Source organism: Mirounga angustirostris, unplaced genomic scaffold (genome assembly GCF_029215605.1).
Source record: "Mirounga angustirostris isolate CCGP_5_RB_7025 unplaced genomic scaffold, mMirAng1.0.hap1 SCAF_6, whole genome shotgun sequence".
NCBI classification, from domain to species: domain Eukaryota; kingdom Metazoa; phylum Chordata; class Mammalia; order Carnivora; family Phocidae; genus Mirounga; species Mirounga angustirostris.
Genome location: NW_026991714.1, coordinates 147,544,891 through 147,568,644, shown reverse-complemented (window position 1 = coordinate 147,568,644; position 23,754 = coordinate 147,544,891). Strand labels below are relative to the sequence as shown.

Genomic DNA, 23,754 nt, shown 5'->3' with positions numbered 1-23,754 from the left:
CCTGGGATCGAGCGCTGCATCAGGCTCCTTGCTCAGCGGGAAGCCTGCTTCTCCCTCTCACTCTCCCTCTGTGCTCTCCCTCTCTCTCTCTCAAATAAATAAATAAAAATCTTGTAAAAAATTTAAAAAATAAAAATAAAGTAAAAACAACCCAATTGTTTATCAACAGGTGAATGAATAAACAAACAAAATTCCTAGAAGAAAACACACGCAGTAATCTTTTGAGATCAGCCGTAGAAACATTTTTCTAGATACGTCTCCTTTGGCAAGGGAAACAGAAGCAAAAATAAACTACAGGGACTACATAAAAATAAAAAGCTTGGGCGCCTGGGTGGCTCAGTTGGTTAAGCATCTGCCTTCGGCCGAGGTCAGGATCCTAGGGTCCTGGGATCGAGTCCCACGTCGGGCTCCCTGCTCAGTGGGGAGTCTGCTTCTCCCTCTGCCCCTCCCCCCTCTTGTGCTCAGTCTCTCTCACAAAACAAACAAAAAACAAGATAAAAAGCTGCACAGCAAAGGAAACAAAACTAAAAGACAACCTATTAAATGGGAGAAGATATTTGCAAATGATGTATCCAATAAGAGGTTAATATCCAAAATACATAAAGAACTCATACAATTCAACACGAAAACCCAAATAGTCCAATTAAAAAATGGGCAGAGGACATGAATAGATATTTTTCCAAAGAAGACATACAGATGGTCAACAGATACATGAAAAGATGCTCAACATCACTCATCATCAGGGAAATGCAACAAAACCACAATGAGTTATCACCTCACACCTGTCAGAATAGCAAAAAAAAAAACAACAAAACCCAAACCAAACCAAACCAACCCACAAGAAACAAGTGTTGGCAAGAATGTGGAGAAAAAGGAACCCTTGTGCACTGTTGGCGGGAATGCAAACTGGTACAGCCGTTGTGGAAGACAGTGTGGAGGTTCCTCAGAAAATTAAAAATAGAATTACCATATGATCCAGTAATTCCACTACCAGGTATTTACTCAAAGAGGGGCGCCTGGGTGGCTCAGTCCTTAAGCATCTGCTTTTGGCTCAGGTCATGATCCCAGGGTCCTGGGATCGAGCCCCGCATCGGGCTCCCTGCTCAGCAGGAAGCCTGCCTCTCCCTCTCCCACTCCCCCTGCTTGTGTTCTCTCTCTGTCAAATAAATAAATAAAATCTTAAAAAAAAAAAAAGAAAATCCTCACAGTATTAAAAAAAAAAAAAGAACACTAATTTGAAAAGATACATGCACACCTATTGTCTACTGCAGCATTATCTACAATAGCCAAGGTATGGAAGCAGCCCAAATGTCCATCAATAGATGAATGGATAAAGAAGTGGCATATATATACACAATAGAATATTACTCAGCCATAAAAAAGAATGAAATCTTACCATTTGCAACAACATGGATGGATCTAGAGAGTTTAATGCTAAGTGAAAGAAATCAGTCAGAGAAAGACAAATACCACATGATTTTACATATGTGGAATTTAGGAAACGAACAAAGAAGGAAAGAGACAAAAAAAACCCATACTCTTAAATACAGAGAACAAACTGGTGGTTGCTGGGGGGGGGGGGGGGGTGAAATAGGTGAAGAAAATTAAGAGTACACTTATCATGACGAGCACTGAGTAATGTACAGAATTGTTGAATCATATTGTATACCTGAAGCTAATATAACACTGTGTATTAATTATACTTGAATTATATTTTTTTTAAAAAAGGGCACAAGGAGACTTGTAAGGATATGTTCATCATCTTATTATGCTGATGGTTTAATGGGTGTATGAATATTTCAAAACTTACCAAAGTATATACTGTGAATATGTGTAGTTCACTGTATGTCAATTATACCTCAATACAATGACTTAAGAAGTTTAGCTTCATCAGCTCTAACTGTAGGATAACTAAACTGCCTAAGTGAATTAAACTGATAGGTTCTCAGGAAGAATATCTCTTATAATGTGATCTGCTGGACATCCGGGAGCTTACTAAAATGCTCCTGGGCCCACCCAAACCTGCAGAATTAGAATGTCCAAAGGTAGAACCAGGAATCTGAATTTAAGATAAGTTTCTTGAGTTTTTTTCTTGTGCACATTAAAGTTTGAAAAATCTGTTGTAGAGACAATTAATTCTTTATCAGAGGAATAATCTTCATATAGTCTCTTTTGTGAAACATTTTAAGTGAAAATCCTGTTTTAAGAAGTAAAGGTAGCGGGCGCCTGGGTGGCTCAGATGGTTAAGCGTCTGCCTTCGGCTCAGGTCATGATCTCAGGGTCCTGGGATCGAGTCCCGCATCGGGCTTCCTGCTCCTTGGGAGCCTGCTTCTCCCTCTGCCTCTCTCTCTCTCTGTGTCTCTCATGAATAAATAAATAAAATCTTTAAAAAAAAAAAAAAAAAAAGAAGTAAAGGTAGCTTAAAATTGTTAGCGTCATATTAAAATTAACAGTAAAGCGGCACCTGGGTGGCTCAGTTGTTTAAGTGTCTACCTTCGGCTCGAATCATGATCCCGGAGTCCTGGGATTGAGCCCCACATCGGGCTCCCTGCTCAATGGGGAGCCTGCTTCTCCCTCCCTCTCCCTCTGCCCCTCCCCCTGCTTGTGCTCTCTCTCTCTCTCTCAAATAAATGGATAAAATCTTAAAAAAAAAAAAAAATTAACCGTAAATTTAGGGGTGCCTGGGTGGCATAGTCAGTTAAGTGTCTGACTCGTGATTTTGGCTCAGGTCATTATCTCCAGATTGTGGGGTTGAGTCCGGCGTCAGCCTCCATGCTCAGCATGGAATCTGCTTGAGTTTCTTTCTCCCTCTGCCCCTCCCGTTCATGCTCTTTCTCAAATAAAGAAATCTTAAAAAATAAATAATAAATAAATAAAATTAACAGTAAATTTAGATTATCTTTTGGTACTTTCATGTAGGAAGGGAGTGAACCAACCTTTGCTGAGCCCCTGTGCCAGGCCCACAGGTAGCTATTATTACAAATATTTTCACTAATTATTACAACCTTGGGAGGTAAGTAATGTTTATTCCATGGGGTTCACATCACATGCAAGTAAATACAGGGACCAAAGAAATAGTTGCTGCCCTCATGGAGTATTACTGAACATAAAGCATAACTTCCAATTATATTAAAGCAATTAATTCTGGTATTCTTTATTTTTTAAATTTTAAATTTTTTTTAAAGGTTTTATTTTTTAAGTAATCTCTACAACCAACGTGGGGCTCAAACTCACAACTCTGAGATCAAGAGTTGCATGCTCTGCTGGCTGAGCCAGCCAGGCCACCCCAATATTCTTTATTTTTTTTTAAGATTTTATTTATTTATTTGAGAGAGAGAGAATGAGAGACAGAGAGCATGAGAAGGAGGAAGGTCAGAGGGAGAAGCAGACTCCCTGCTGAGCAGGGAGCCTGATGCGGGACTCGATCCTGGGACTCCAGGATCATGACCTGAGCCGAAGGCAGTCGCTTAACCAACTGAGCCACCCAGGCACCCTTTTTTTTTTTTTTAAGATTTTATTTATTTATTTGAGAGTAGGCCACCCCAATATTCTTTAAACAAAAAGAAAACCCAAACGTTTCTGATAATATAAATCTTATAAAAGAGATGTTTTGTCCCAAGTCACTGAGCTATTGAGTGACAGGCCAAGATGTGGAACCTGTCTATCTTTTCCACTGTACAATGGTAACTCTGCAATTCCAAACTGGTCACATGATAATGGTCATGAAAAAGTGAAGAGTAGGGGCGCCTGGGTGGCTCAGTCATTAAGCGTCTGCCTTCGGCTCAGGTTGTGATCCCGGGGTCCTGGGATCGAGTCCCGTGTCGGGCTCCCTGCTCAGCAGGAGGCCTGCTTCTCCCTCTCCCACTCCCCCTGCTTGTGTTCCCTCTCTCGCTGTCTCTCTGTCAAATAAATAAATAAAATGTTAAAAAAAAAAAAAAGTGAAGAGTAGGTTCTAACAAGTTCCCAGGTGATGCTGATGCTGCTGGTCCAGGGACCACACTTTGAAAACCAAAGCTCCAGCTGAAGCCCCTCCACGTATAAAGATGAGGAGGGAAACAAGGGCACCCTCTGAACACTTACCTTCATTTAATGAAACATTTAGATTAAAATACCATCCTTAATCCTTTCACAGTGGGGAAATCATAATGAATCATTTCACAATGTATAGGTATATCAAATTAACACAATGTTAACCTTACAGCTTTATGTGTCAATTGTACCTCAGTAAAGCTGAAATAAAAAATAAAATACCAAAAAATACCAAAAAAAAAAGTGAAGAGTGGTTTTCTTCAAAAAAAAAAAAAAAAAGTGGGTAAGAAAAACCATCACCTGGCTGGAGGTATTGATGCCTGAGAACACGGCACATTACACTCTGAGCCTGAGGAGTATGTCGGGGGTATGAGCAGTAACACTAGAGTTCGCTCCTTTGGAGGATGGGGGTGTGTCTCTACCCCCTCCCCCGCCTCCCTGCAGAGACCTGAACATTGCTAGCACGTTGGCCGCTCTCATGAAACACTCACTGATGAACAGAATCTTGCAGGTGGCTACTGGATGAGTCATAATGCTTTTCACTTACGTGGATTCCAATTGTTTTATTCTATCTGTATTTTCTGAGAAACAGGAGCCTTATACATTTATTTTGGATATCAACTGATAGTAATCAACTTATCCATTTGTTATCTGCTAAAAGAATAACCCCATTATTCTTATCAATGAAAGATGAGATGCCAAATTAATTCACATTCGTGACACCTACGATTCTACCTTTTAGAGCTAACAAGCTAGTTGCAAGACTACTGAGAAACTACCTCCTTGACGCTAAAAAGCCCATTTCTGACAACTATGTCTGGGCCATGAAGAAAAACTGTGGACATTTTTCCCTATAACCTTATTTCTGCTGAAGTTTCTTAGACAACTTTTCACAAAGACTTTCCTCTCTACTCTCAACTAGACATTCACTTATACTTTTTGGAGCCAAAGCAATCATCCCCAATACTGGGCATGCTTGTCATCTTCATGTTGTGAGCCTTTTGGCCTTACGATGATATTAAGGTGGAAGTTATGTTTATCATCATCTACTGCAGAACAGATGCTTCCAGAAGGCAGAAACTCCCCTCTCACTTGCTTTTTTGGCCTTAGCCCAAAACCTGAGGCTTGTACAAACTTCATAAACACAAAATGGATTCTGCCAGGGCAGTAATTCTGCATGTTGCAGTAGATGACCATGTTATACCTACTGGGGGATTCTTGTATCAAAAACATTAGCCTTGGGGCGCCTGGGTGGCTCAGTCCATTAAGAGTCCAACTTTTGATCTCAGCTCAGGTCTTGATATCAGGGTTGTGAGATCGAGCCCCATGTTGGGCTCCACACTGGCTGTGGAGCCTACTTAAAAAAACAAAAAAACATTAGCCTCTATCTTAAGCCTACCATTAAATAAAAATGTTTTAGCAATGTTGTGGAGTTTCTATGTTTGAGACCACATGCTCTCCAGATAACAACCTATGGCAAGTATACTACAGATCAAAACAGCAAGTCGAATTTTATTTTTTTATTATTTTTTATTTTTAAGATTTTATTTATTTACTTGAGAGAGAGCAAGTGCATGAGTGGGGGGGTGGGAGGGAAGAGCAGAAGGAGAGAGATCATGACCTGAGCGGAAATTAAGGGTCAGATGCTCAACTGACTGAGCCACCCAGGTGCCCCAATTTTATTTATTTATTTTTTAAAGATTTTATTTATTTATTTGAGAGAGAGAATGAGAGAGAGAGAGCACATGAGAGGGGGGAGGGTCAGAGGGAGAAGCAGACCCCCTGCTGAGCAAGGAGCCCGATATGGGACTCGATCCCAGGACTTCAGGATCATGACCCGAGCCGAAGGCAGTCGCTTAACCAACTGAGCCACCCAGGCGCCCCCAATTTTATTTTTTTTAATAAGCTCTATGCCCAACGTGGGGCTTGAACTCACGACCCAGAGATCAAGAGTCACACATTCTACTGAGTCAGCCAGGTACCCCCCCCGGCAAATCCGATTTTTAAAACCCCGAATTAATTTAGAAATGTGTCCTTATCTACTGCTAAAAAAACTACCTGGTAGAGTCCTTTTCTTTTTTTCAACTTATTTGCAAACAGAAAACACTGTTACAAAGAAACTCCTCACATAAAGTTCCTCTTCATCAGCAGCATCTCCCCACTCCCCTTCCCAAAGTAAACACTTTTAAGTTTGGTTGCCTTCCTTCAAGATCTTTTTCTGTACACCTGAATACTCATTCAGATTTTTGTTTTTACATAAAACAGGCTCAAATTATAAGACTACTTTTTTCCTGTAACACCACTTTGAGATCTTCCTAGGTCACTACCAAGAACTCCCCTCATTCTTTTCAATGGCTGCCTCACATCCCACAGTACAGAGGTGCCAGAACAACCTACTTGACCATCTCCCACTGGTGGACATGGAGATTTCTTTCAAAACCCTCACTATTAAGCAAAGACTCAACAAACATACTTGTTATGCTAGGTTCAGAGGCCAGGCTGCTGGGTTTAAGCGTGGGCTCCACCATTACACCCTGGGGACCCTTCAGCAAGTTACTCACCCTTGTTGCCTCAGTTGTAAAATGGGGATGGTAAGAACAGCAATTTACCTCCTAGTTCCAACACCCAGAAAATGCTTAGAACGTGGCCTGGCGCAGAGTTAAACTATTCATTAAGCCAGCCTTTCATATCTTTGTGCCTAGATTCAAATGTTTACTTGGGCCAGATTCCTAGAGGTGGAACTGCATATTTAAAATTCTGTTATTGCAGGGCACCTGGCTGGTTCAGTACGTGGAGCATGTAACTCTTGATCTCAGGGTCAGAAGTTTGAGCCCCACACTGGGCATAGAGATTACTTTAAAATAATAGTAATAATAAAGAAAATAAAAAATAAAATTCTGTTATTGCACAACTCTTCTCCTAAATGTTTGTTATCAACTTATATTCCCACCAACTACAGCTTCCCCATTTCTCACAGTCTTACCAAAGCTGGGTATTAGCAATCCTTTTACACTTTTGCTAATCTGATGGGCAAAAAAAATAGTATCATGCTGTTTCGACTTGCATTTCCTGACTGATGATAAACATCTTTTCATTTATTTCTTGGCCATTTGTGGATTTCTTTTTCTTTTGTGAATTTCCTGTTCATATTCTTTATTCATTTTTGTCACTTTAAATTTTTTCATCTATTTAGAAAAAATACTTCGGGGTGCCTGGGTGGCACATTCGGTTAAGCATCCCTGTCTTGGTTTCAACTCAGGTCATGATCTCAGGTCGTGGGACTGAGCCCCAAGTTGGGCTCCAAGCTCAGCGTGGAGTCTGCTTAAGATTCTCTTTCTCCACCTCTCTCTAACCCTCCCACTCATGCTGTCTGTCTCTCTCTCTCTCTAATAAAATCTTTAAAAAAGGCGCCTGGGTGGCTCAGTCAGTTGAGCGACTGCCTTCGGCTCAGTCATGATCCCAGAATCCTGGGATCGAGCCCCACATCGGGCTCCTTGCTCAGCGGGAAGCCTGCTTCTCCCTCTCCCACTCCCCCTGCTGTGTTCCCTCTCTCGCTGTGTCTCTGTCAAATAAACAAATAAAAATCTTAAAAAAAAAAAAAAAGAATACTCCCATTACTTTTAATGTGTAGTGAGTGCTCTAGAAAACTGTGCTCTGATGAGAATTTTCATGGAATAAATTTCAGTTTTAGAAAGTGTAATAAAAGTTCATTGTCTAAAATATGAAAATAAATGGAATGAGGAGATAGGTTAGTGGTTGGGATAGGAAGGATGGACTCCCGAGAGATTCTAGAATATATGCTCCTGGGCAAGTCATTGAAAAAAAGAGCGCTGGACCCCAATGCCTGTGACTGCTCTAACTCCCTTTCCCAGGCGGATGGCGACGGGGTGACTCTACGGAGACTGAGCACCTCCTGAGCTCATCATCATCCACAAAGCTGTCTGTCCTTTCTTCCAGCCTTCCCAGTCTTCCTTCCATCTTACCTGCTTTGCTTTCTGCTTTTCCAATTGACGGTCCTACTGAGGCAGCCCGTAGATCAGAAAAGCTGCTGACTTACTCTGACTGCACTCTTATTCCTGATGCCCTTCTTCAGACACCTTGGGGACCAAGTCCCACAGTGCTGATTCTTTTTTTCCACGAGTAATCTTTTAAAAGCTTTTTCATAATACACGCTTCCAAACAAAGGCATTTTGTTTTCTATGTGACAAACTGAAAATTTTTAATATTTTTTTTCCTCAAGGGATGGTTTAATAACAAATCTATTTTTCTGGAATTAATATTTCAAGGTAGAAAAGTAAAACCCACACATGGTACAAAAGAGTAAATTATAAATGAGATCATCAGACAATGCTGCAGCAATAAAACTGGTTCATTTTCAATTCTATTCAGACTTGCTTACCATACATAATCAGAACATTATATGCATATGTTGACAGAAATAATGAACACATTACCTTTTGGAAAAACATCTATGTTTGACATTAACTGAACTTGAAAGGGTAACATCCAGAGATGTTTAATTATGACTTACATTTTTTAGAAATATTTTTCCTGGTTATAAAATTAATGCATGTATATAAGATATTTGCAAAATTATTTTTTAAATAACAAAAGAGAAAAGCAGAACCACCCAGAATCAACTCAACTAATTTTTAACTCTCTATAGTTCTTGTTTTTCCTTCTGATTTTTACATAATGGAATCACACTATAAATATCTAAATTTTTTCTATTGATAGGTTATAAACATCGTCTCAGATCTGCAATTTACCCTTAAAATCTACTTAAGTCAACAGAACTTTCATACATTAATATCAAATCATATTGTTTCATTTTACATTCCTGTCTGGTTTTAAGTTTAGGTGATAAGATAAAGAGTGATTTCCAAATCAGACTGGGCAACAAATAGAACATACCTTTCTCCGATCTTTAAGAATCCTGTCCAAACTCTCTTCATTAACTTTGCTTGCATAGTCATAAAAACTGTGTTTTTTTTAAAGAGAAAATATATTTCATTAAAATTGCATGGTATTATGGGTCACTGAATCCTAAGAGTTGGTAATCGAGATATAAAGATATAATTGCTTATCTTCAATAGATAACCAGAGAAATCAATCTCAATGCTTTACTGATGATATAAGGTATCTTTTGCATCAAAGAATACTCAAGAGACTGCTACATTCAAAGGGTATTACTTCCACATGTGGGAGGTACTGATAGCAAGTAATTAGGAAATGTGTGGTTTCCAATGGCTGCGACATCTTTTCCTTGTTTCTAAGTATCAGTTACTTATGGAGAAAAGAGAAGACAGGCGCTCATTTTCTGAGAAATGCAGAAGGGAAATGAACATCTGTTAAATGCTTAAGAGGCTCAGCCGCATGCTTTCTCATCTTATTTCATTTCATTCTTGCCTCAATGCTGTTAAGTAGGCAGAGTGCAGCCCAACATGTCCCAAGTTTTATTCCCATTTTTGTAGATAAAGACACTTAGGTTAAGTGACTTGCCTCAAACCAAACAGGTAGTAGAAGGGAGAGCTGGGACTTGAAGCCAGGTCTGCCCCTCATGTAGACCTACCTGACCAGGATCCTACGGTGAGCAGGCATAACGATGCGTGGGCTTTCTTACCCCTGATTGTGCTTTTAGGAATGCCATCCTTGGGACACCTGGGGTGGCTCAGCTGGTTAAGCATCTGCCTTCAGCTCAGGTCACGATCCCAGGGTCCTAGGATCGAGTTCCACACCAGGCTCCTTGCTCAGCCGGAGAGTCTGCTTCTCCCTCTCCCTGGGTCCCTCCCCCTCTCATTCTCTCTCTCTCAAATAAATAAAATCTTTAAAAAAAAAAAAAAAAAAAGGGAATGCCATCCTTCCTCCCTCCTCCCACCAACGTTAAGCCCAGGCCTTATAAAGCAGTAAGAAGGGGCGCCTGGAGTGGCTCAGTAGGTTAAGCAGCTGCCTTCAGCTTGGTTCATGATCCCAGGGTCTGGGATCAAGCCACACGTCGGGCTCCCTGCTCAGCAGAGAGCCTTCTTCTCCCTCTCCCTGCCACTCTGCCTACTTGTACTCTCTCTCTGTCTCTCTGTCAAATAAATAAATTAAAAATCTTAAAAATAAATAAAGCAGTAAGAAGTTCAAGAGATAGTAAAAAAACAAAAACAAAATAAAACAAAACAAAAAAACCCCCAATGAACTGAGAGTCAGGAGATACCAGCCTCAGCTCAGCTCTGCTTCTCACTGTATGATCTTGGGCAAGTCACCTAACCTATGTGGTCTCCACTTCCCTTTTCACAAAAGAAAGAGTGTGGAGTAGACACATGATTTCTAAGGTTTCTTTCAGCTCTAAGAATTATAGGTGTATGATTTAAACTTAGTTAAATCCTTCTGGGACACCTTTACTGACAGTGTTGTAAGGAATTCCTCAGAAGGGCAAGGCAGGGCGCACCTAGAAGAGCTTTGAAGAGTCAGGGCTAAATCAGACACTTGCATGGACCAAACACAGCCAATGTGTGGACCAGGGCCTGAATCATTTCATTTGCTCTGAGATTCTTCTCCAATGCACTGCTTGTCTGGCTTCCCACTCCTCTTTCAGTTACGTATAAATCCAGAAGTGATGAGGATCTTGGCTGTTTTCAGACTTTGTCCACAGGTAACCATGCTGCATGAGGACAATCCTCTAAAATAATCAGTGGATAGGTGTGTGTGTGTGTGTGTGTGTGTGTGTGTGTGTGTGTGGTGGGGCGGGGGGGGGGTCCCCAGGAGTTCTTGGGTGCAAGGGCCTAGGTGTTTGGGCCAGCTGAGACTGGGACAGGGGTCAGGGTGAAAGCAGCAGGGGACATACAGCAGTAACAGCTGGGCACCAGGGACTGGCAGGTGTTAAAGAAGGGAGTACTGACCAAGAACGCTGAATCCTACTACTGTGGGCAGCTAGGAGAAGGGAGGTACTAGCTTCTGGGAAGGTAGAACACACTCTCAGGGGGGTTTAAGAAAGAGCTGAAATCATTATACCAGCCAGCAAGTGGAGGGCTCTGGGGCTGAGAGCAGACAGAGGGCTCTGGGGCTGAGAGCAGACAGAGGCCTGCATATTGTCTGGGGAGAAGTCTGGTGGATGGGGGTTACTGGCCCTTGTCTCTCTCACCCCCCACATGTCTGTCATTTACTCCCTCCCTTCTGAATGTCACTCCTCCCATTTCTTTCTCTTGCTGTCCTTTAGTTGGTCTTAGTATGCAACTGGTGTATGTTAACTTACATACACACAAAAAGAAAGTTCCATGTTCCCTTTCCTTACATTTTAAAGCTGAACACTGAACATTTTTTATTCTTCTTAAAAACACCCATTAAATTCTTCTATCTGTATGTGATTCTTGACTAACTTCTTGCTCTGTAGCTGCAAAGCCCTTGCCTGGGAGGCTGCTGGAGTAGACTTTCATTGTAAACCACTGAGGCCACGACTTCTACCACCCCCTCCCCTTTCCATGACCAGCACACACTGACCGTACCAGTGAATCTGGATGCCCCCAGTTATACCTGTCACTTCAGAGCCACAGTCAGTTACAAGCCTACATTCACAAGTTTTTAATCAATTAATCTTTTAATAAGGACTCAAAGTGACAAAGAAGGATGTGGCTTACCTAAAAAGTTTTGAACACGGCTGATGATTATGGATTTCTGTAATTAGAAAGAAGGAACACAGCTTAGTTGATCATGTAAGACACAGGCAAGTATGAAGTAGCCCGCTTGTTTGTTTACCGAAACCTCAAACAATATAAAGACAAGTTTTCCTCTCCCAAATAGGTGCCATGTGTACACTACTGAGGGCAGTGTGTCTTCTTAACACTGAAACTCAGGGACACCTCCTCAGGATAAAGTAAACTGGAGAACACGTTCTGTTTCCATTTGTCCACGTCTGATGAGCACACATCTGAAAGCTTTTATTCAGGAACATGCAGCCATTGTGCACCCTCACGCAATCTCAACAGCTAACTGGAAACATTTAATCAAAGTGGACAAGCAGTGTGAGGGCAGCCTGGGGAGAGGAGGGCCTAACCACCCTACCATCAATAACCCACTACTGGTTCAGGACAAGTTGGGCTAGGTGTTTTGAAGGGGAAGGGAGGAGGAAGCTCTGGAGGCCTGTTAACCCCTTCAAAGATGGTCAGCACCAAGGGAAACAGTCCCTTATAAGCAGATCCTAACAGCTTCTGGAAAGACTGCTGTGATTAACCGGTGAACAATTCCTTCAAGCTCATCAGGGGGCTTAGGATCTGGGTCGCTTTCTAAGACCATGAGACTAATTAACCACTCGATCCTATTAATAACATTCTTCTGGACAGAGACTCATCACCTGTTGTTTAAAAAGCCACAGCCACAGAGTTCCAGGCTGCAATTTTAACACAATTAAAACGAAACCACGACCCTGGAGGCCATGGGACTATGCCCATTAGCTTCTGTACTGATGTCAATGCTGCCAAAACACACACACAGATGCAATCCTTCCGCTAGAAAGATGAGTTCATTGGCTGGCATGGCTGCTGACACAGTGATGCAAGTAAGAAAACCTCATCCAGAAATTGTCCCTTCTTTTACCCCCAACAATAATACAGTACACCATCCTACATTATTTCTGCGATACTATTAGTAAAGCAATTAGAATGTGGAACATTTGTAGCAAAAACTTTACAGAGGGTTCAGGAAAAAGAAAGAAAAGCTCATCTTCTACTTTAAAGGAACGAGTATTTTTTAAAAAACCCTAGAGTCAGTCTGAACCCCAAATACACACTGCTGTCATCAACTGCCCCAGCAGACTTCTGTCATGATTTACAACTGGGATTAGAAGCACACTAAAGATACGACCTAGATATCATGTAGCATTTGCTAAAGGAAGTTGAACCTTTCTCTATAAGACTTTTTGCAATGCCTAAACACTCCATGGAGAAAACAGGGTGAAGGCCTCAAACGTGATTAAGCTGCAGATTGGAATGAAGCTGGCTGGCACACTGACTGATAGATAGACCTCTGGAAACAGGCAGGAGCAGGGCAGCCTCACCTGGGATTCTAGAGTTTGCCATGCCTCTAGAGTTCATTCCCATGGCAGATTCCTCTTCACGTATATATGGCGTCTCTGCACTCATTTCCTTAGAGGTCTTCCCCCACCCCCACCCCACCCCTACATCTGGCTGTTCTCACGGATCTTCCTACCTCTGCTTCCCCTTCTGGTGGAGACTCAACAGTCCCACTACTCCCTCCTCCATCCTTTCCAATAACTGCAGTGGTATCATCTAATTAACTAAGGAAGCTCTTCGGTGGCTGCCTGCTCCTTCCTCTTCTAGAACTAAGGGTGGACAGCTCTGCTTAAAGTGAGTCAGCCCAGCTTTTAACACAGAATGCCACACTTCGTGCTTCAGGATGTAGCACTCTATATGAAGTCCTTACTGTATAAGGTAAAAGTGTCTGTGCATGGATTCAGACATTTGCAACAAATAACAACTTTGGTCGATTCATTTTATTTAAAACATCTTATTCTGGAGGTTAGGCTATGCCAGAAAATTTCTTGATACCACTGGTCTGGAATACTACTAATGGCACTTTACCTAATATTTGGCCTTTCAACCCAGGTTTGGAGTCCCTGTTTCTAATATGTATTTATTTTTAAAAGAAAACTATTATAATGATAACAATACATTTAAGATAATACCAGCAAACACTTTGCCCATGAGATCCACAACCGTTTCACACAGTGAACTGAATATAGCTAATAAATTACACATTGTGCAGAAGATGGTTGTCATGGCACTGCCTTAACTGGGACTCTATCAATTGGTAATTCTCTGGATCTGCAATACCATGGAAACGTATTTACTGCAAGAACCAGAAGGTTTATGAATCAGATACGGCGCATGAAGCTATAGAATTTGAATTATTTGCCATTCTATTTCTTTAAAATAAATAAATAGCCAGAATATTCATCAGAAGTGCTATTTTTATGGTCATGCCAGGTAGGACAGCTCTTTTTTGCATGGTTTGCAGTCTGTTAACTGTCTGGCATTTTAACCTTCATATACCAAATTAGTTTTGAAAATCCAAGTGCAAATAATAAAACTACACTCATGTTCAATGAAACCAAATTCTCTATTTTAGGATTTTAAAGAGTTAAGCAAAACAGAAACAAAACCTCAGTGAAAGAAGAGCCGTATACAGCATATCAAGTCTTTATTTAACAAGTCAGTATTGTGAGGAGTGGGTTTTATCGTTTGGGTCCTTTAGGAAATGAACTGTTTCTTGTTTTCCCCCAATCCTAACCCTACCTCAATCCTCATCTTGTCCTAGAAGGATATCAGAACTAGAAGGCTTGAAATTGATGATGTGGCCCCAACATAATCTAACCTGCCAGCAATATTTCAAACCAGAAACCACTCAACTTCACACATTCTGTATTTCCATCACATAGAAACAGGCCAGATTCCCTGTATATCTTGTGCACTCCTTGCTCTCTGTTCCTCTGAATGCACCGCCCACTGACCCTAAGTTCACCTCCTTCATGACACCTTTACTCTCTACTGCTTTCACTCACTAGCAGATTTTTTTTTTTCAACTGATGGGATTTTCTCTGTTCTTTTCTTAACAGTACTCATCTCGTATGGTTGTCTGGGACTTCTGTGCACTTGTTTTATCCTCCCCACACTCCAGGAATATAGGGATGCATCTGGGTACTCCTCTCATTGCCTGGCACACGCCTCACACACAGATGGTCAGTAAATGGTGGTGGCCTAAGTGAAACGTCCCTTGTTGTGTTCTGAGTATCAGGATATGCTGTTTGGAGACATGCTCAGGGTGCAGCTGAAAGAAGTTTGATCCCTATTTATCAAAAAGAGACTGATCCAAACAGAAAAAAAAAAAGAGACTGATCCAAAGACAGTGGGCGCATCTATAAATACTCCTTCGTCTTCCCCAGCAATCACCCCAAAATTGACTGTTTGGCTTGTTCTTCAGAAGGCTGTGTAGATTTAGCAAATAGCTCATAAAAACAAGTGTGAACATCTTTGCCAGATCCCTCCAGAAAGGACCAGCCCCAAATATCCTCGCATTACAGTATGTGGTGATGCTGACAACGGGGAATAGCCCAATATGCGAACCAGGGGTTCACTGTGGTTTTGAAGAGACTATCAAGAGAAAGCACACAGCAATTCAGTAAAAGACCAGCTGGTGGATACGAGCTTTATGGACTACCTACAGCCAGCACAGCAAGTTCACACTGACTTATAAAACATTTCATACTAGCTATCAGTGCAGATGATTTGCATTGTGATTTTAGCTGCTTTTTATGTACTCTCTTTATCTTTCAGATTAAAACCAGTTAAGGACCAAAGAACAAACCAAATAGCATTGATACAGAAAAAGAATTTTTCTGCTCAGTGACAAACTCACCAATTACTTGCAGAAATTCTGTGTTGCTGATTTGTGAGTCACTGATGCTAAAGGTTTCCTCTTGTCTTACCTCTCCCAGCAGAAATCCTTCCTAAAAGTAATAAAAAAAAATAGTTGCAGACTAAAAATAAAGATGATTTTTTTACTGGAATGAAGAGGAATTAAGGGCATTATAATTTTATAATAATTTTAATAATCCAAATAGGCTTGCCATATAAACTACTATTCTATAAACCAACAAGACTAAAGCAATCTGAGATGTATCTATTAACTGGATTGTTTGAAAAAAGGATTCCATACACGATGAAATATTGTAATCCCTTCAAAAAAACCCTGGTTTTTTTTTTAAGCAAAAATAAGGAGAGTGAATTCATTTCCTAAATCCTACTGAGTGTAGTAACCAATATCAAAAAAGCTCAGGAAGCAGAAATATCCCAAGGTTGTCTTCTTGAAACAGAATACAATTTATTTCCTTGTTTTAAAAGCTCTGTTAACAATACAAGGATAAAGAAGTTAACAATGCACAACGAACTGCTCTTGTACAGGGTGCGGGAAATGAGGATTTCAGCCAATACATCACTCACATGAACGTTCTTCCTTAATAAACGCTGAGGTTAGTTTCTTTACAGCTTTGGAGAACACAGGCCATCAATCCTGGCTTACGCAGCACACAACCTACTGTGGCCGCACTTGCCGTTGTGCTGAGCACAAGCACGGCTGGAGAACATTAATTCTATGTGCCTCAGTAACTTCCCTACAGAGGGTGAGCTAACAGGCTGCCCTGCCATCTCCCTTCCTGGGTAACCACACGGCTTGCTCCTTCCCTCTGTGTGGCTCTTTACTCAAATGGCACCTTATCAGAGAGGCCTTCCTCGGCCAATGAAACAGAAACAGGGCGTGCCAAACACTCTGTCCCCTGTGTTTTCTTCCCAGTCTTCTCCCAGTCTGCCGTGGCACATCCTTAAATTAACAAACAGGGGCGCCTGGGTGGCTCAGTCGTTAAGCTCTGGGTGGCTCTGCCTTCCGCTCAGGCCATGATCCCAGCGTCCTGGGATTGAGCCCCGCATGGGGCTCCCTGCTCAGCGGGAGGCCTGCTTCTCCCTCTCCCACTCCCCCTGCTTGTGTTCCCTCGCTCCCTGTCTCTCTCTCTCTAATAAGTGGATAAAATCTTTAAAAAATAAAAAAAATTTAAAAAATAAATTAATTAACAAACAAATGCCTACACCTATTAAATTGTAAGCTCCAGGAGAGCAGGGACTTTGTGCTTGTTCATTGCTGTATCTCAGCAACTAGCACAGCGCCCGCCACATAGGACGTGCTCAATAAATACTGGCTGAGGACATCTGTGGAAACAATGACCTTGTACTACATACCTTCCTATTCCAGGCTGACCCTTCGAATCAATTAAAGAGGTTGTCTAGCTTAAAAACATTACCAGTTGGAGGGGCGCGTGGGTGGCTCAGTTGATTAAGCGACTGCCTTCGGCTCAGGTCATGATCCCGGAGTCCTGGGATCGAGTCCCACATCGGGCTCCCAGCTCAGCGGGGAGCCTGCTTCTCCCTCTGACCCTCTCCCCTCTCATGCTGTTTCTCTCTCTCTCTCGCTCTCTAATAAATAAATAAAAATCTTAAAAAGAAAAAAAAAACATTACCAGTTGTAATCTGTGGGAGTGAGGAGGGAGAGACAGACGCTTTACAGCATAGCTTTTGTATTGGATTAGGGGACGAGTGTCCTAAATTCCCAAATCATGTATGGGGCATTTCACAAACTTGAGTAATATACAAATCCTCTTTAAAAAAAAAAAAAAATTCTCTCAAACCTGAAAGAATATCTATGACTACTAGTTTGAGAAACAGTGACTAAAGAAGCTTGTTTTATCCTATGAAAGTCTTTCAGAGAAGATTTCTCTTTGTAACAAGTCAATAAAAATTAAAGTGAAAGCAATTTTTTTTTAATTCCTACAGAACTATACATTTTAAGAACTGATCTCCAGATCCCTAGTGTTCCACAGCCAAAGGCTGCCAAATTTAGAAAATAAAAATATAGGATACTGTTAAATTTGAATTTCAGATAAACAACAATTTTTATGTAATATTTAGGATATACTTACACTAAAAAATTATGTCCTATTTATCTGAAATTCAATTTAACTGAGGGCCCTGTATTTTATCTGGCACCTCTATCATAGTCCTCGGTTTGAAAAAGTCAACAGTGACAGCAAGACATTCTAAAACTAAGTTAAACGAATGCTTTTTATCTGCTGGTCTGGATTATGGGAGCCACTGTTACTTTATAGCAGGAAGAAACAAACATGGTGTATGGGATAAATCTAGCCTCCTGCCTGTTAATGTACAGTCCACAAGCTAAGAAGAGTTTCTACTTTTAAATGGTTGAAAAAAAACAGGACATGTGAAAATTATATGAAATTCAAATTCAGAGTCCATAAATAAAGTTTTATTAGAAACTGTCATCCTAATTAATGTATTGTCTATGGTTGCTTTCTCTGTACAAGAGCAGAACTGAGTAGTTGCTACATAAACCACATGGCTCACAAAGTCAAAAATTTTACTTATCTGAAAAAAGCTTGCTAACCCCAGCTCTATAGAATGAGTGGTTTTAAACTAATTTCTTGCCTGGACAAAACAAGAATGTGCTACAAAAGCAAATTTGGTTCCTCAACTTAAAAATATATAAAATTGACATTAAAGTATTCCACATATATAATTGTGGCAAGGTTAACATAACCAGCTATGGTCATATAAAATACACTTGCAAACTATCATCATGGTGAAAATTTCCATGAAGTCTAGCACCATGCCTGGCACAGCATAGATATTAAAGGAATAGTTCTTGAATTAAATTAATAACAATCTAAGTAAAGTAGCAACTCCCTGCCATTTGCAGAAAAACTATCTGCTTTTCAACAGGTAGCTGCTTATTCTTACAATAACCTTGCTTTTTACATAAACTGTGATATTACTAGGTACTCCAAAAACTAGAGATGTTAGAAAGCCATTATTGAAACCATATTTAACACTTCCATGGACATTAGGAGTATCACATACCACCTATATATGGAACTTCATTAATTAGATAGCTGGCTGTAGTATCAAAGGCCTTAGCATCCAGAGACATCTGCTAACTCTGGAAAAACCCACGTTGTGTGTATTCCTATCATTAATCTCTACCATCAACACTATAGGAAAAGTAGAATAAAATTTAATGCCATCCAATTTACTAACAGAATCCCCTCTATGAGATCAGTTTTTATTAATGGAAGCTAAAGTTGCAGACATCAAACCAAATCCAGTTCCTTATTCTACAGTGTATCATTTTGCTTCGTAATGATAACCTCAAAACCCCCACACTTATTAAATGAATTTGAATAACTCACTATTAATATCTCTTAAAATCATCTCTCAATTTGGTGGACAGATTAAATATGGACTTAAAGATAAAAATTATCTAGTTTCACAAAGAAACTTCCATCTAGGCGAATGACATTAAAAGACAATTAGTAAAATAAAGACATTGAAGCAGACAAGCTCTGCTCCCTCCGAGCTCCGAAGCCTATGCATTTCCGATCACTCATACGTAGGCCTGTCATTTCCCTATTTGACTACGACTAGCGCCGTGGTTTTAGAACATTCACCAAAGAACTAAATATGCAACTTCAAGGCAAGCAGACCCTACACCTAACACTCCTGTTTACATTCTCCATATTCCATCGAGGGGAAGAAAACACACGAACGTATCTAACAAGCATGAATAGTGACAACCATGGTTTCCCTCGTCGCACCCCATGACAACCTGTGAGACCGGCGGGCGGGGCTGGGTGCCCCGGCTCCTAGAATAAAGCTCGGTCTCTCCGCGCTTTGCTGACCCCGGGAGCCCCTCGCAAGTCCAGAAGCCTGACTCTCAGGGAGGGGCAGGCGCTTGGTCTCCACTAAGCGACTCCTGACACTGCCGGCGGCCAATGGAGACAGCCTTGCTAAAAGGGAGACGGCTGTCCTGAGAGGGCCAGGAGGCGGCAGGCACTAAGTGAGGGGGCCCATCCCGGGGGCGAAGGAGCCCTAGGTAGCAGGAGCTCGCCGGGGGCGGGAGCCGCCCGCGTCCCCAGCCCCTCGGGCCCGCCCGGGAGCCCGGGGGACGAGCCGCGAGTGGTCCCGTCTTGGCCGCAGGCACCGGCCGGGGAAGAAGGCTGGAGGTTCCAGCAGCCGCGGCGGGGGGCCCGGCACCTACGTGGTCGGCGTTGCTGTTGGCGCTGTGGAAACACACAGCGCTGAAGGTGTAGCCCGAAATGGAAGCCGCCATGATGGAAATCTCCGACTCCCCCATCATGCCCTGCGGAGGAAACACAGCCTTCCGGCCGGCCCCGCCCCTTGGCATCCTGGGAAATGAAGTCTTCGGCGGGTGAGGCCAAGGGGTCGAAGCGCCAGCGAGCGAGGGCTGAGAAAAGCAGGTTTGCACGATCGGAACCGACCCCGGGGACGTGTCCTCTGCGTGGGTCTCGCGCCCAGCATACCTCAGACACTGCCTCTTCTTTATAGCCCTTGATAGTTCCCCAAATCGTCTTGTCTCTTTGCAAATTAAACTCTTACTGATAAAAGCCAACATTGCCATGTTCAAGGATGAAAAGGAAGGCGATGATTCAAGAAATTGTATGGTTTGGATTCGACATAGAAGTAATATGCTGTGATTTCCATTTTCATATGACCACTCTGGCTGCAGTGTCGAGACTAATGTGGGGGAGGGAGACGGGGGAAGGGGAAGGATGGTACTCCAATAGCCCGCCTGAGGGGAGGACTAAGGTAGCTTGGGGGTGGTTGGAAGGGAAATGGTGGCAGCCGTGGAGGTGGTAAGAAGCGATTGGATTCTGGGTACAAAAGAACACGAATTTAATGAAAAATCATGGAAAGAAGATAACAACAACAACAAAATAACAGTGAGAATAAAATATAACAAAGTTAGGAAAAGAAACTCAGGGATCATTATTCTTCAATTCGTTCAATCTTTCAGGTTTAAAACTGGACTCCTGATCTCCCACAAGGCTCCTTCTACCACACTCTTTCCAAGTTCAGCAAATGCAACTGTTTTCTGACAGTTGCACAGGCCAAAAACCTTGGAATCATTATTGACACGCCCCCTTTGAACTGTCAGCACATTCTTAAAAATACATGTAGAGGCTTACAACTCACCACTAGCACACCTCACTTATCATTGTGGTCAAAGCCATCAACTCTCTCCTGGATCATTATGAACAGTCTCTAACTCAAGAGGCCTGAACTGGGAGCAATATTACCCCTTAGGGGACATTTGGTAGAGTCTGGAGACGTTTTTAGATGTCACAACTGGGGGTAGGGTGCCACTGGTAATTTAGTGGTTAGAGGACAGGATGCTGCTAAACATTCTACAAAGCGTAGGAGAGCCCCCCACCCCCATGTCAATGGGATGATGTTGAGAAACCCTACATTCCAGCTTCTGTCTTTAACCCCTTCCCTGCCAAATCTGTTCTCAACATAGCAACTAAACTGCTCATGATAAAATCATGTCGCTTCTTGATCTAACCCCAAACCTTGTAATGATCTCGTCTGACTTCCTTTCCCGCTGCTGCCCTCCTTGTTCACTCTGCTTCAGCTACACTAGTCTTTCTGCTTCCTGGATATCCCTATCTCATCCTACCTCAGGGCCTTTGCACTTGCTGTTCCCTTTACCTAGAGTGCTCTTCTCCCAGATAGTTGTAAGGTTTCCTCCTCTATCTCTGCTCTAGATGCTGTGATGTGTGACCCATACCCACCCTTGTGGGATTGATAGATTTATCATCCCAGTCGCTGGAGAAGTTGTTTGCTTTCTCCTGGATTACCCTCAGTGTAAGAAAGAGACATTGCCTAAGGTCATTCCCCCTTTTCTGGGCAACCAACATTCAAGGCTTTATCCATGTAGATGGATAAAGGTCCACCTCCTTCCCTCCAACTTGGGGCAATTCCAAAGGGTCACCTTAGCTCCAGAGTGCTCTGTGAGGGAAAGGGGTGCTAGCTGAGGTGTTGTAGTGGTACCCCAGCCCAACCACTTCCTCCACCCAGCTCTGTTTCCTTCCCTTCCCCAGGAGGTGGTGATCCTGAGAGCACTCCCTAACAAACTTCTTTCATGTTCATCTCAGTGTTAGACTCTGCTTCCCTGGGGATACAACCTATGACAACCTCTTGTAGGTTTTCACTTGGTGCCACCCTGTCAGAGAATCCTTCCTTATTACCCTAACCAGATAGCAGCCTTCACCTGACATTCTCAGTCTTCCTCCACTGTTTTCCGTTCCCCTTTCCCACTCATCACCACTTCACATCAACTCTATTTTATTCATTTCTCCAGCACGTTGCCTTTGTTCCTCGCCTGGCATATTCTGAACTGCATGAAGACAGGGATTCATCTTTGATTTGCTTCCTGGTGTATCTCCAGGGGGACTCAGTCCCAGGACCCTGGGATCATGACCTGAGCTGAAGGCAGACGCTTAAGTAACTGAGCCACCCAGGCGTCCCATATTGCCACAATGTTGTTAAGTTAAAATGCAACTTGCAAACAATGCAAACGGTAAGATTCCATTTCTATATATTTATCAAAACAAAACAATGCTTTCTGTAAGCGCATATATGCAGGCAAATGCCACACTCTGCTATGATGGGTCTGAAAGTAGAAACAAGAAAGTCCAGTTTCATTTGGATTATGCCCATTGGGTAGTCAAGGAAACTGGGACCTAAAAGGTTTAAATTAAGTGACTTGCACAAGGTCACACCTGGTAGAAACTAAGTTGTGATTGAAGTTCAAGGTGGCTTGACTCCATAGTCTATGGTGATCTGGCAAGAAAATGCAAAGGGAAGGAATGGGTGGTGTCTGGCATCGAAGGAGAAAAAAACCCGGCTGAATTTTGGGGACCTCTGTGGGGGGAGAGAGGGGAAGAGAGGATAGCTGGGACCAAAGAAGTGGCCTAGAGCTGAATGGTGTGAGGGAGATCTACTGGGAAGGGGCTGCGGTGGCCCCAGTGAGCTGTGAGCCTGAAGTAGCCCAAGAGAAAGCAGAGCAGTGGCAAAAATGCCCCTGAGCCCTGAGACCAGGAGGAGCTGTATGTGGAGGGTGGGGGAAAGACAAGACAAGGATGATGTTCTGCTTTGGCCGATGGTAGGATGGTCAGGGGCCAAATGAATGGAGAACACAGGGAAGACAGGGTTTGGAGGCATTGGAGCTGGGGGAGAAGGCAGTGCAAGAAAGTTCAGTTTGGAATAGGTTGAGTTTCACATAACAAGGGACATCTAGGCCACTGAAATAAAAGCCTAGAGCAGGGGATAGAGGATGAAATTGGAAGTCACTAATAGTAAGAAAAGTACCTAACATTTACTGAACACTGACCATCTGTCAGGCTCTGTTCTAAGCTCTTTATGTGTACGTTCTATGCACTTATTCAATCTTCCTAACAATGCTCTGAAATAGATGCATTTTCTTTATTTTTTTGATTTTTATATTTTTTAAAGATTTTATTTATTTATTTGACACAGACAGAGAGAGCACAAGCACGGGGAGCAGCAGGGAGAGGGAGAAGCAGGCTCCCCGCTGAGCAAGGAGCCCATGCAGGGGCTCAATCCCAGGACCCTGGGATCATGACCTGAGCCGAAGTCAGACGCTTAACTGACTGAGCCACCTAGGCGCCCCAAAGAGACCTATTTTAAACTCTATTTTATAACTGAAGAAACCGTGCTGGCATTTACTGAGCACTTACCATGTGTCAGGCACGTAAGATTTCACAAGAACTATCTCATTTAATCTCCACAGTGGCCCTACGCCAGGGGCACTATTCTGAAAGGATGGGCAAACTGAGGCCCTGAGAACTTAAAGAACTTGCTTGTAGTCCCACAAGATAGGGGCAGGGCTCAAAACCCGAGTCCAACTCTAGAGCTGCGTGCCTACCTCCCTTTTTAAAAGGCTCACTTAAGAGCAGGTGGTGCTGGGAAAATAGGGAGGGGTTTTCAAGAATGGCATCCTAAGCGGTGTTGATCTCTACAGAGGATCAAGGAAGTTAAAGCCTGGAACTTGACCCTTGGTTTGCCAAATGGGAAGTGTGTGAGAACTCTTGAAAGCGCAGTTTCGGGGAAGTTGTAGGTAAGCAGGGTTCTGGGCTGCAGGGATTGGTAACATGAGAGGGAAACGAGGCGACCCAGAGCACCCGAAGAGCCTCCCCCTGCCTATGTAATGGACACCTGGTGAGAGGACTGTGTTCCTTGGCACATTCCACCTTCTCCCTGGTGATGGGCAGCTCCCCTCGGC

At 42.5% G+C, this 23,754-nt stretch overlaps 1 protein-coding gene across 1 annotated transcript in view; it reads right to left on the bottom strand.

Annotated features, from left to right (window-relative positions):
* Positions 1-19,785, bottom strand: part of ABRAXAS2 (abraxas 2, BRISC complex subunit) — a 28,058-nt gene extending 8,273 nt beyond the window's left edge. Inside the window, exons 1-4 of the mRNA XM_045879031.1 lie at positions 19,687-19,785; positions 15,445-15,535; positions 11,652-11,688; positions 8,944-9,010 (exon numbers count right to left, since the gene is read on the bottom strand). Of these exons, the coding sequence (XP_045734987.1) occupies positions 8,944-9,010; positions 11,652-11,688; positions 15,445-15,535; positions 19,687-19,785 (294 nt within the window). The remainder of the gene's footprint in view (positions 1-8,943; positions 9,011-11,651; positions 11,689-15,444; positions 15,536-19,686) is intronic.
* Between the last annotated feature and the right edge of the window lie 3,969 nt (positions 19,786-23,754).